This window comes from Anolis carolinensis, unplaced genomic scaffold, assembly GCF_035594765.1.
Source record: "Anolis carolinensis isolate JA03-04 unplaced genomic scaffold, rAnoCar3.1.pri scaffold_15, whole genome shotgun sequence".
Classification (NCBI taxonomy): domain Eukaryota; kingdom Metazoa; phylum Chordata; class Lepidosauria; order Squamata; family Dactyloidae; genus Anolis; species Anolis carolinensis.
Window position 1 is genome coordinate 5,492,787 of NW_026943826.1, and position 13,780 is coordinate 5,506,566.

Sequence of the window (13,780 nt, forward strand, 5' to 3'; positions counted from 1 at the left end):
GGCATCCTCAGAGGTTGTGAGGTACCTCACAACCTCTGAGGATGCCTGCCATAGATGTGGGCGAAACGTCAGGAGAGAATGCTTCTGGAACATGGCCACACAGCCCGAAAGACATACAACAACCCTGTGATCCCGGCCATGAAAGCCTTCGACAACACAACAACAAGAACAATAAATTACTACTACTACTACTACTACTACTACTACTACTACTACTACTTCAGATCAACACTGTCACAGAGATGCCTGGCAAAGGTTTAGAACAGAGGTAAGGATTAAACTCATTAATCCAAACTGGGAGACAACACTCTAATCTTCTCCTTCTAGCAATAATAATAATAGTAATAATAATAAAAAAAATTAAGGCCAAGATCGAAAAATCAGCTGATGACCCAAAATGCAGACTGTACAAGGAAACCGACAAAACCATTGATCATATCCTCAGCTGCTGTAAGAAAATCGCACAGACAGACTACAAACAGAGGCACAACTATGTGGTCCAAATGATTCATTGGAACTTATGCCTCAAGTACCACCTCCCAGCAGAAAAGAACTGGTGGGATCACAAACCTGCAAAAGTATTGGAAAATGAGCACGCAAAGATACTGTGGGACTTCCAAATCCAGACTGACAAAGTTCTGGAACACAACACACTAGACATCACAGTTGTGGAAAAGAAAAAGGTTTGGATCATTGATGTCGCCATCCCAGGTGACAGTCGCATTGACGAAAAACAACAGGAAAAACTCAGCCGCTATCAGGACCTCAAGATTGAACTTCAAAGACTCTGGCAGAAACCAGTGCACGTGGTCCCAGTGGTGATCGGCACATTGGGTGCCGTGCCAAAAGATCTCAGCCGGCATTTGGAAACAATAGACATTGACAAAATTGCGATCTGCCAACTGCAAACGGCCACCCTGCTGGGATCTGCGTGCATCATCCGAAAATACATCACACAGTCCTAGACACTTGGGAAGTGTTCGACTTGTGATTTTGTGATATGAAATCCAGCATATCTATCTTGTTTGCTGTGTCATAATAAAATAACAACAACAACAACAACAACACAGGGATTTGGAACACACTACTCCTGACCTCACAATTGGGTTAAAAACAAAGTATGGATTGTCGATGTTGCAATCCCAGGTGACAGCAGGATTGAAGAGAAACAACTGGAAAAGCAGACACGATATGAGGATTTAAAGATCGAATTACAAATACTCTGGCACAAGTCAGCCAATGTGGTCCCAGTGGTGATGGGCACACTGTCCACCTTACTGGGATCTGCACGCATTATTTGCCGATACATCACACAGTCCTAGACACTTGGGAAGTGTCCGGTGTGTGATCCAGTACAACAGCCAGCAGAATGTCTGCTGTGGACTCATCTTGTTGTATTTCAAATAATAATAATAATAATAATAATAATAATAATAATAATAATAATAATAATAATGGTTGTAAGAGAAGAAGAGACCCCTTGCGTCATTTAGCACAACCCCCTCCTGCCCTTGTGCCATGGGGGCCAGATAAATGGCTTTGATGGACCACATCCGGCCCCCGGGCCTTAGTTTGGGGACCCCTGGTTTAAAGGAATAGAGCAGTCTGGTCCTGCAATGTTCAGAGAACCAAGAAAGTAAAGAGAACGAATCCCCACTTTGGATCAGCAGCAAGGAGAAATAAGCAAATGATTTTGAAATCAATGCAATAGACCTGCTGGTCTTGCTTCTTTCTGAATGGACCAGGGAGAAGGTGAAGGGCGCTCTAAATGGCTCTCAATCGGGTGTTTGTAGGGGGATCTCCCAGACAGATGGGAGTCAGTCCCGGTGAAACATTAATCAGGATAATTTAGCACCGTCAACCAGAGAGGTGGGCCATCAGCGCAATGGCTCCTTAGGCAGGCAGTAACCCTAATGGGGTTGCAATGCTCCACGTTGGTTTGGGCAGTTCCTGTGGGTTTTCAAAGCCGTGGAAAGCTCCATCAAGGGCATGAGATGCATTCCCTCCACCTTCTTTGAGCATTTCCACTCTGTCATGCTCTCAAAATGGAACTGCATGTTAATGGAGGGGCTCCCAACTTCCTGTCCGAACTCCAGAGAGCCATTTGTGGCCGACAGAAGCATCGTCGTCATCATTACTAGTAATAGAGTATTCGTCATGCTAGTGTGTTCTTTGTATTTCAATAGTGTTGTGTTTCATCACTGTTTTAATCCTGTTGTACCCTGCCTCAAAATGCATGGAGATGTGGATTATTATTATCATTATCATTATTATTTGCACCCTGCTTTTCTTCCAGAATTGAGACCCCAAGCAGCTCATACTTTCAAACTATACAATTTAAAAACCTACAGAATATATATTTAAATACAGTAGAGTTTCACTTATCCAAGACTCGCTTATCTCTGGCATTTTTGTAGTCAATGTTTTCAATATATCGTGATATTTTGGTGCTAAATTCGTAAATACAGTAATTACAACATAACATTACTGCGTATTGAACTGCAGTAGAGTCTCACTTATCCTTATCCAAGCCTCGCTTATCCAAGGTTCTGGATTATCCAAGGCATTTTTGTAGTGAATGTTTTCAATATATTGTGATATTTTGGTGCTAAATTCGTAAATACAGTAATTACAACATAACATTACTGCGTATTGAACTACAGTAGAGTCTCACTTATCCAAGCCTCGCTTATCCAAGGTTCTGGATTATCCAAGGCATTTTTGTAGTGAATGTTTTCAATATATTGTGATATTTTGGTGCTAAATTCGTAAATACAGTAATTACTACATAACATTACTGCGCATTGAACTACTTTTTCTGTCAAACTTGTTGTATAACATGATGTTTTGGTGCTTAATTTGTAAAATCATAACCTAATGTGATGTTTAATAAACTTTTCCTTAATCCCTCCTTATTATCCAAGATATTCACTTATCCAAGCTTCTGCCGGCCCGTTTAGCTTGGATAAGTGAGACTCTACTGTAGAATTAAATATTACCATTAATGAAGCATTTATTTAAACCAGTAAAAAGCCATTAAAAGCAATGCAGCATCTCATTACTAATAATAACAGTAACAATAACAACAACAATAACAAAGTATGGATTGCCAATGTTGCAATCCCAGACGACAGCAGAATTGACAAGAAGCAACTGGAAAAGTTCACATGATACGAGGAACTCGGTATTATGATGCAAACTGGTCACTACTGTAACATCCCAAGAAATGAGAGATTTTGTGTCTGGAGAGAACAAATAGTGGAAGATATTGAACATTTTTGATTGACTGCCCACAACACAGATATTTTCATCCATTACTATCTAATTTTAGGTTCCCCAACAGAAATGATCTTCTGACAGTCCTCTTTCAAGGACAAGAAAGATCCACCATAATCAGAGTAAGCCTTTTTATCCTGAAAGCTATCAAGAAAAGAGCACATTTCCTGAAAGAAGAATCAGGAAAATAAGATTTTGACGGCAAATAAAAGGTCAGCTGCTGTCCTCCCATCCTTTTTGCCTTGTTTTTTTAATGTTGCACTTTGAAATGGTCATATGACTGGTCAAACAAATACATTATTATTATTATTATTATTATTATTATTATTATTATTATTATATTATTACACAATAAAATCAATAAAATCAATAAAATAAAATAAAATACTGTAAAATAAAATCAATAAAAACAATAAAATGAAATCCAGCATTATTATTATTATTATTATTATTATTATTATTATTATTATTATTATTACATGATACGAGGATTTAAAGATCGAACTTCAAAGACTCTGGCACAAGCTAGTCAAGGTGGTCCCAGTGGTAATCGGCCAGCATTTAACAACATCAACCACTGACAAAATTACCATGTCAGTAATCATGTTTGCTGTGTACTAATCTTGTTGTGTATAATAATAATCCACCCAATAATATTCCCCTGCTACAGTCTTCTGACTGATTGCCCTGGACACTCTATGTCCCAGAATCCTGACACCTCTCTACAATTAAGAGGTTTTTCTCCTGTTTTCATAATACCAAGATCCAAAAGAGTCAGCGACTCAAGCTGAATGGCAGGTGTCTCAAGTTAGATTTTAAAATGGTTAAACTCCGGAACTCACTGCCATAAGATGACCAAAGGGATCAGACCACAGAGAAACCCACAGCTGTTGTCGCAATTGCAGTATGTCTATCAGCTCCTGGATCAGAGGAAATGTGCCTTGGTGAGGCCTGAGAGTAATAATAATAATAATAATAATAATAATAATAATAATAATAATAATAATAATAATAACTTTATTTTTATACCCCGCCCCATCTCCCCGAAGGGACTCGGGGCGGCTTACATGGGGCCTTGCCCGATAAAACAATCAAATATCAAAACACAGCAATAAAACAGTTATCCAATAAAAACATCAATTACAGTAAAAACAATCGTTAAAATCAACATAAAACATACAATATTAACACTGGAGACTAATTCATAGAACCCAGGCAAAGTGCAACATGTGCCGAAATGGGCTTTGCATTGGGGAATCTGTTAGGCCATTGTGAGAACAGATATTGGACAAATCCATTATGGCCTTCTGATGCTTTATGATCCTCCCGCACACTGTCAAGCACTGTTTTCTTTTCTAATTTTTTTTTTCCTTTTTTGCTGCAATGTCAGCACATCACAACATGTAACCTTCTAGCACAGGCATGGGGCAAACTTCGGCCCTCCAGGTGTTTTGGACTTCAGCTCCCACAATTCCAAAACACCTGGAGGGCTGAAGTTTGCCCATGCCTGTTCTAGCATATTTTTACTTTGCAGAATGTTTTGCATTTTACAGGTGCAGAAACCCATTGCTCCTTGCTGCAAGGGACAACCTGCCACGTTCAGCGGATTCCAAACTCCGGCCAATAAGGGAGAGAAACCAGATCTGGATCGTACAACTGAAGGTAAGAATACAGTGCAAACAAAAACAGAGCCCCGTCCTCCGAAGCATCAAGGCTCAAGGAGACGCCGGTCCCATGCCAACAATGACAAACGCAGCTGTAAACGGCACCGGAGCGAGGTGCTGACACGCGGCAAATGCAAGGTTACACTGCCCATCGAGGCTTGTTTTAATGGACCACGACCGACAGCAGGGAAATGAGAGGCCGAAATTAAAAATAATAATAATAATAATAATAGATTGCAGCCCCATTCATTCCACCGCCGTAGTCCATTGGCAGCTTCCTTTAAGCAAAGAGGGTTGTTTCGATCAAAGAGGTGACTCCAAGGTTGAGGGAGCAACCAGCAACCAATTTCAACCACAGTTTGGTGTTTTTCTTAGTTTAATAAATGGCTGAGATAAAAGTTTCTAGCCCTCGTGGTTGTTATAAATGTGATAGGAAGATAATCTGAAATCTTCAGGTAACCAAAGAAAGAAAAAGTGCTTCACTGCATTATTTCCATCAAAGCCTTGTTGCTGATAATACGTTTTAAGAGGTTCCCCTCGATCGGAGCTTTCCAAACTGTGTGTCGCTGCACATTTCGTGTATCACGTGACATAACAAAAAAACCTCTAACATATATATAGAAGAGTGATGGCATCAGGGCAGCGGACAAAACAACAAAACTACAGGCCCCCCAACCTCGAATTTGACAACACAACCCATCATCCACGGCTCTAGGTTGATACAACAAAAAGAAAAGAAAAATAAAGTCCTAATTACAGGGAAAGGAATAATTGTTTTTATCCAATTGCTGCCAGTTAGAGGGATAAGCTCCGCCCACTTGGTCTCCTAGCAACCTACTCAGCCCAGGGGACAGACAGTTAGGCCTCAGGCCTCTTCCACACTGCCTATAAGATACAGATTATCTGATTTTAACTGGATTATATGGCAGTGTAGACTCAAGGCCCTTCCACACAGCTATATACCCATTTATAATCTTATATTATCTGCTTTGAACTGGATTTTCTTGAGTCCACACTGCCAGATAATTCACTTCAGTGTGCATTTTATACAGCTGTGTAGAAGAGGCCTCATATAATCCAGTTCTAAGCAGATAATATAAGATTATAAATATACAGTGGAGTCTCACTTATCCAACATAAACAGGGCAGCAGAACGTTGGATAAGTGAATGTGTTGGATAATAAGCATTCACAACACATGGACAATGTATAAATACTATACAATACTACACAGGGACATAGACCCCCCTCTACCCTCACCACTTTCACCAAGCTCTGCCCACTTGGTCTCCTAGCAACCTACTCAGTCCAGGGGACAGGCACAGTTAGGCCTCAGGCCTCTTCCACACTGCCTATAAGATACAGATTATCTGATTTTAACTGGATTATATGGCAGTGTGGACTCAACGCCCTTCCACACAACATATAAATACTATACAATACTGCCCCCTCTACCCTCACTACTTTCACAATACACAAACAACCAAATGCATACTAAACATAAAGACAACCATACAACAGACATTCAATACCACCACTACCTCAACAATTTCTCACCAACACCACCAGACAACACCACAGCAACGCGTGGCCGGGCACAGCTAGTCTCTTATAAGGGGTTGGTTGAACCTCTGGTAAAACTGAATGACTGTGTTGCAAAATGACACAGGTTGAAAAAAGGTGTCACACACGAAATATTTGAAAAGCTCTGCCTTGAGTGTTTTGTATCTCTTAAGCCGATTTGTTTTAGCTACATGTGAGCTGACTTGGGTCCCACTTTGGCCTGCTTACAACTGAGCCATGTTTTGCTTTGCCTGAAACTGCTGAAACAAAACTTATTCTTCAGAGGCCTGACCAGAACTGAGCTATGCTTTGAATGCCCAAAAGTGATGCGCCGTGATCTTGTTCCTAAACAGAAATTCATAGGACTGAACCATGGTTTGTATGCGTAGGAGCAAAGTTGGCAAGATTAATATCTCACTTTGTTTTAGCCCAGCGCTTTCCTCTTTTCCTTTGGGAATATGACTCCAAAAACCCCTTCCTAAGATGGAATTTAGCCAAAGAGACTTTTTTTAAAAACCATGCCACTAATTCTCCTGTCCCGGAATGATAAAACACCTCAAAGACCCGTGAGTCAGGACAAAACCAGGGAGTTAAACGGCCGATTTGCAGACTCTCGCCTGGAAGTGATGAGGACACCTAAGCAGAAACAGAGAGACTACTGGAGAGTAAGCAAAAAATTAATTAAAAAAGAAGCCCTCCTTCCCCAAAGAGCTCCGCAACCCTCCCAAAATGCATGGCTGTTTGCCGTCAAGAGATCGGATTATGTATTTCAGGGACACTGTTTTTCGCTCAGTGATGAGCTCCCCCTCATTCCCCACTTCTCCCAATGAATTATTTTTTATTTTATATCTATGTCTATATATAGATATATAGCTGCTATGCGTTCCTCTTTCCTCCGAGCAATTATGCAGCAGTATATAAAGAGCAGGGGAGATGATGTTAATTAAACAGAAGGTAATTTCTGTCAGCCCGAAAGGTGGGGGGCAAAGGGTGGGAGAGGAGCGGGGTGATGGCGGGGAGAAGGAACCAAGCCCTCGCTCGGGGCTTCAAAAAAAGGGCAGGAAACGAGAGGATTTAATTTTAAACATTAGCAAAGTTTTAAAAGGTCTACAGATGAGTGGTCACACACTCTCAGCCCTGGAAAATCCCATGATTGGGTCACCTTCGGGACACCGTGAGTTGGAAATGGCTGGAAGGCACACAACAACAACCAAAACAGCTTGAAGACACACAATACAACAATGCAATGGTACCCAATAGGCACAAATATAGTACTAGTTCTTGGACTGAATAATTGCCAGTCCCCGGTGAGAATCATTGTTCTAAACTACTCAAGGAACCATAGCAGACAATTAAAAGTGACAGGAGGTGTCGTTCAATAACATCTGGGGACTCAAACTCGGTAAAAACTACAGAACACTGTCCACAATGTAAAAGAAAATCATAGCTGACCCTCTGTATCCATAAATTCCATAGTCCTTTGAAGGCAAACATCATCATCATCATCATCATCATTTAATTACTTATTAATTGCCCTCCATCCACGATGCTCTAGGCGATTTACAAGATAAAATTGTAACCATGAGGCTGATGTGGCCCTCCATGAAAAGGCATTCGACAACCCTGGCCAGGGGTCCCCAAACTACAGCCCGCGGGCCACATGTGGCCCATCAAAGCCATTTATCCGGCCCCCACAGCACAAAGGCAGAAGGGGTCTCTTCCAACCCTCTTTATTATTATTACTATTAGAGTCTCACTTATCCAACATAAACGGGCCGGCAGAATGTTGGATTAGCAAATATGTTAGATAATAAGGAGGGATTAAGGAAAAGCCTATTAAACAACAAATTAGGTTATGATTTTACAAATTAAGCACCAAAACACCATGTTATACAACAAATTTGACAGAAAAAGTCGTTCAATGGGCAGTAATGCTATGTAGTAATTATTGTATTTACGGATTTAGCACCAAGATATCACGGTGTATTGAAAACATTGACTACAAAAACATTGACTACTAAAAGGCAGACTGGGTTGGATATTCCAGAATGTTGGATAAGCCAATGTTGGATAAGTGAGACTCTACTGTATTAACATTGAGGCTGGGTGGCCATCTGTCAGGGGTGCTTTACCTGTGCTTTTGGTGCACAAAGGTAGAAGGGGGTTGTACTAAATGGCCCAAGGGGTCTCTTCCAACCATCTTTATTATTGTTATCATTATTAACAACATGGAGGCTGGGTGGCCATCTGTCAGGGGTGCTTTGCTTGTGCTTTTGGTGCACAAAGGCAGAAGGGGGTTGAGCTAAATTTATTTATTATTATTATTATTATTATTATTATTATTATTATTATTATTGCTCGGTGGCCAACTGTAGTCTGGCCCTCCAATGGTCTGAGGGATCGTGAATTGGCCTCCAGTTTTAAAAGTTTGGGGACCCCTCCCCCAGACGGAAGGTTTTTCTATGGGAAACAACCTCCTCACAGGTATTATTATGTTTGTTTATCTTGAGGATCATGGCACCCTGTATCTGCATCTATGGGGTGCATGACGTTGTCCTTATCCAAGCAATTTCTGCTGAGATCTGTGAGTTTTCCTGACCCTGGCTATCATGGAATAATGTGTTGTCAAAGGCTTTCATGGACAGATTAAACCCCACTTGCCTAGTTTCTAATAGACCTCACAACCTCTGAGGATGCCTGCCATAGATGTGGGCAAAACATTAGGAGAGAATGCTTCTGGAACATGGCCATACACCCCGGAAAACTCACAGCAACCCAAAGTTTCTGCAGTTTAATAAACCTTTTTCCATTGTTTTATGATAGAACCAGTTAGGGAATGACATTTATAACCCAGGAACAAAATTGTGTTACATAGGGTAATCTGGAACAGGTATGTTGAGCCACTTCAACACATTTCTGTAACACACAACAACAGAAAGCCATCTGCAAGTCAACTCAAAGTAAACAGAGAAGGCTAATGGGAGTGCAGATTACAGCGTACAGTAGAGTCTCACATATCCAAGACTCGCTTATCCAAGGTTCTGGACAGAGCCGGCCCAATGTAATTTTTAAGTGTAGGTGAACAGAATTTTGGCGCGCCCCCCCCAACCTTCGGGGTGAGAAGCGCGGGACACAAGTATGGGAAATAAATAAAATAAAATAGAAAATAAACACTCAAAAACAGGGGAATTCCAGACATGAAACAATCAGGGCCAGCTAACACAACAAAGGCAGAAAGCAGCCAGGCTTTGAAGCTGCAAGGCCATTCAAAGCTAATCAAGGTGGCCAACTGCAACATCCACACTTGCCTCAAGCAGACAAGAGTTCTTTCTCCCACCATGGACATTATTCCACAGATATACAAACCCCACTTGCCTAGTTTTCCAAGAGACCTCATAACTTCTGAGGATGCCTGCCACAGATGTGGGCGAAACATCAGGAAGGCGGGCTGGAGGATGGGCCCAGCGCGGGATGGAAGAAGATGTAGGCCTTCTTGGAGAGCTCGCTCACCACTGAACAGGCCTTCCTGTTCGGCGGCGAGCGAGCCCATGGTCCCCGCCCGGGGGGGGGGCCTCAATGGCGCCCCCGGGGACCATGCGCTCCAAGCGGGGGCTTCATTGGCCTCCATGTTGGGCCGGGCCTGGTTCTGGATTATCCAAGGCATTTTTGTCGTCAATGTTTTCAATATATCATGATATTTTGGTGCTAAATTCGTAAATACAGTAGCATTATTGTGTATTGAACTACTTTTCCTGTCAATTTTGTTGTATAACATGATGTTTTGATGCTTAATTTGTAAAATCATAACCTAATTTGATGTTCAATAGGCTTTTCCTTAATCCCTCCTTATTATCCAAGATATTCGCTTATCCAAGGTTCTGTCAGCCCGTTTAGCTTGGATAAGTGAGACTCTACTGTACTTATAGCAAGTTGTCCTGCAGAAGCAAAGGAGCGGACTGGCCCTTAAAACGTGAACAAATCCCCAACTAGAAAAATATTGGTGTTGATAAATCTCACACCGGGTAGTAATTCCATAATTGGGAGCCTTGAAAACGGCAGCTCGCAAGGACACAATTACTTTATTTAGGGGCATGCCGGGGAAAAGCGTGTCAATGCCAGAAGATCGATGCTTCTGAAAGCTTCGGGTGCATAAAATCTATGACTTGTAGACCATGTATTTGTAAGTGCTTTCGCCGGTTAACTGGTTGTTTTAATCTCCTGCATTAATTCTGTATTTATTTTTTTGAAAGAAAAAGAGTATTTAATGCATTTTGACAGAAATTGAGAGTCAGAATGCGTCAAGGGAGACAGAGCAGAGATCAAGTACTGGAAGACGAGTCTAGATGTATTCTTGTGATTCCCTCTACATAGTCTATAGCATATTGATTAATGTATTGAGACACTTAGCAAATAAATGCACGGATTATGAAAAGGCACCCATCACACACCTTGAATGAAAAACACCTCTAAACAAAGAAGAGATGTCAGGAAACAGGGAGGGTCAATGTGAAGTGGTCTTGCTGCACAGGAGGAGTGACTAAAGCAATGTCACTCAAAGGAAGACAACTCAAATCTATGCACAAGGGAAGCAATGAACTCACCAACGCTTCACGGGACGCTCCATTCTCATTCGCAGGAGGAGAGCCAGTCTGCAAAAATACAAGAAAAGGTTAGAGCACCACCCAATGGCAATCCCTAAGCAAGTATGACACAAGCTAACCGTGGCAAAACACACTCTCTGAACATGTAATTAAAACAAATCCAATTACAGTAGAGTCTCACTTATCCAACATAAACGGGCTGGCAGAATGTTGGATAAGCGAATATGTTGGATAATAAGGAGGGATTAAGGAAAAGCCTATTAAACATCAAATTAGGTTATGATTTTACAAATTAAGCACCAAAGCATCATGTTATAAAAATTTCACAGAAATAGTAGTTCAATACGCAGTAATGCTATGTAGTAATTAATGTATTTACGAAATATCACGATGTATTGAAAACATTGACTACAAAAATGTGTTGGATAATCCAGAACGTTGGATAAGCGAGTGTTGGATAAGTGAGACTCTACTGTACAAGGGTTGTCGTAGCATAGGGTTAACACACTGAGATTCTTTGATTAGTAAGAACAAGAGCATTACCTGCTGCCCTGGGGTTTTTTTTCTAAACTTTAGTCCATTCTTCACTGTAACTGGGAGGTGGATTTCCACCAACTATATATTGATATTGAGGTGTATTCTTTAAAAAATCAGAGTAAGCCTGAAGTGGCAACTAAGACCCAAGGGCTCTACCAAGGGTTTGCTCCTGGTGCAAATGAAAACTGATGACTGCTAGTTGATATGGAGGATTGGAAGATTTTAAGCAGGAGCAGGGTGGCTGTCTGTAGGGAGGGTTTTGATGGTGTTTTACTCAATATTTACACACTGCACTTTACCCAGCTCTTTTTTTTTTTTTAACTTGGGTGCCAAATCCACGTTTTAATATGCTTTTAACATGATTAATATTTCTTTTGTTTTGTTTTGGAATGTTGGATTTTAATAACTGTGTTTGGATTTTGCTGTTTCTTTATGTTTTATTGTTTTATCTGGGCTTGGCTCCATGTAAGCCACCCCGAGTCCCTTCGGGGAGATGGAGGCGAGGTATAAAACTAAAGTATTATTATTATTACTATTATTATTATTATTTTATTATGACACAGCAAACAAGATAGATATGCTGGATTTCGTATCACAAAATCACAAGTCGAACACTTCCCAAGTGTCTAGGACTGTGTGATGTATTTTCGGATGATGTGTGCAGATCCCAGCAGGGTGGCCTTTTGCAGTTGGCAGTAGTCACAGAAGCGGCAAAAATATACAATGCCAGAAAACCGCACTATTATTATTATTATTATTATTATTATTATTATTATTATTATTATTATTATTATTATTATTACTGTATTATTATTTTACTGCCATGCAGAATGGGATTGGACTGGATGGCCCTTGTAGTCACTCCCACTCCAAGATTCTATGAGTCAGAGACTGAATGGCCATATGTTGGGAGGGTTTTGATGGTGTCTTCCTGCCAAGCAGAACGGGATTGGATTGGATGGCCCTTGGGGTCACTCCCACTCCAAGATTGTATGAGTCGGAGACTGAATGGCCATCTGTCAGGAGGGATTTGATGGTGTCTTCCTGCTGGACTGAATGGGATTGGACTGGATGGCACTTGGGGTCACTCCCACTCCAAGATTGTATTAGTCAGAGACTGAATGGCTATCTGTTGGGAGGGTTTTGATGGTATCTTCCTGTCGGGCTAAACAGGATTGGACTGGATGGCCATTGGGATCACTCCCACTCCAAGATTGTATGAGTCAGAGACTGAATGGTCATCTGTCAGGAGGATTTTGATGGTATCTTCCTGTCGGGCTAAACAGGATTGGATTGGATGGCCCTTGGAGTCACTCCCACTCCAAGATTCTATGAGTCAAAGACTGAATGGACATCTGTTGGGAGGGATTTGATGGTGTCTTCCTGCCAGGCCCTTGGGGTTACTCCCACTCTAAGATTTTATGATTCAGAGACTGAATGGCTATCTGTTGGGAGGCTTTTGAGGGTGTCTTCCTGCCTGGCAGAATGGGGTTGGACTAGATGGCCCTTGGAATCTCTTCCAACTCTAGGATGCTGTATACATCTAAATGTATCACTATATCAGCAAATGGAAATCCACAGGAAAATAAATACTGTCCTCAGCAAAGCTAAGGATGAACTCAATTTTTATTCCGGAGCCAGCATCTTTGCAAATCACAATGAGCTCAAAACCACAGTTTCCCAAACCACTTCCAGCTGTGGCTTCCGATGGCGGTTTGGCGCGACAATGAACCCAAAACGTCAGTTCTATAAAGCGATGCTAACTATAGACAATTCTGAGACAAGAAAGGAGGAGAAGCACGTTTTTCAACCAAATGTGAATATTCTTAAAATATTCTTACCACCCCTAGTAAGAACGGGAGCCCATCCCGAATACATCCGACCAAATACCTGATAAAGGATCAACTTTTGAAATGTTGCCTGGTTGACCACCAATTCAACCCACTGTACATTTTAGCCAAAATAGGCAATACTGGCAAAAACATTTGTTTTCTCTTTTGTTTTTGAGGGGGGTGATTTATGGCACTATTAAGAAGCCGCACAAATACAATAATAGTGGATTATAAATCAGCAAACGTCTCGTTTGGTCAAAAATAGCCCGAGTTGAAAAAACAGCTTTTCGGGTTCCTTGGAAAATGAC

The 13,780-nt window shown here is 41.2% G+C and overlaps 1 protein-coding gene across 1 annotated transcript in view; it reads right to left on the reverse strand.

Moving 5' to 3' along the window:
• Positions 1 to 13,780, reverse strand: part of pex14 (peroxisomal biogenesis factor 14) — a 157,202-nt gene that overhangs the window by 134,522 nt on the left and 8,900 nt on the right. The window contains exon 2 of the mRNA XM_008121524.3: positions 11,104 to 11,151. Within this exon, the coding sequence (XP_008119731.2) occupies positions 11,104 to 11,151 (48 nt within the window). The remainder of the gene's footprint in view (positions 1 to 11,103; positions 11,152 to 13,780) is intronic.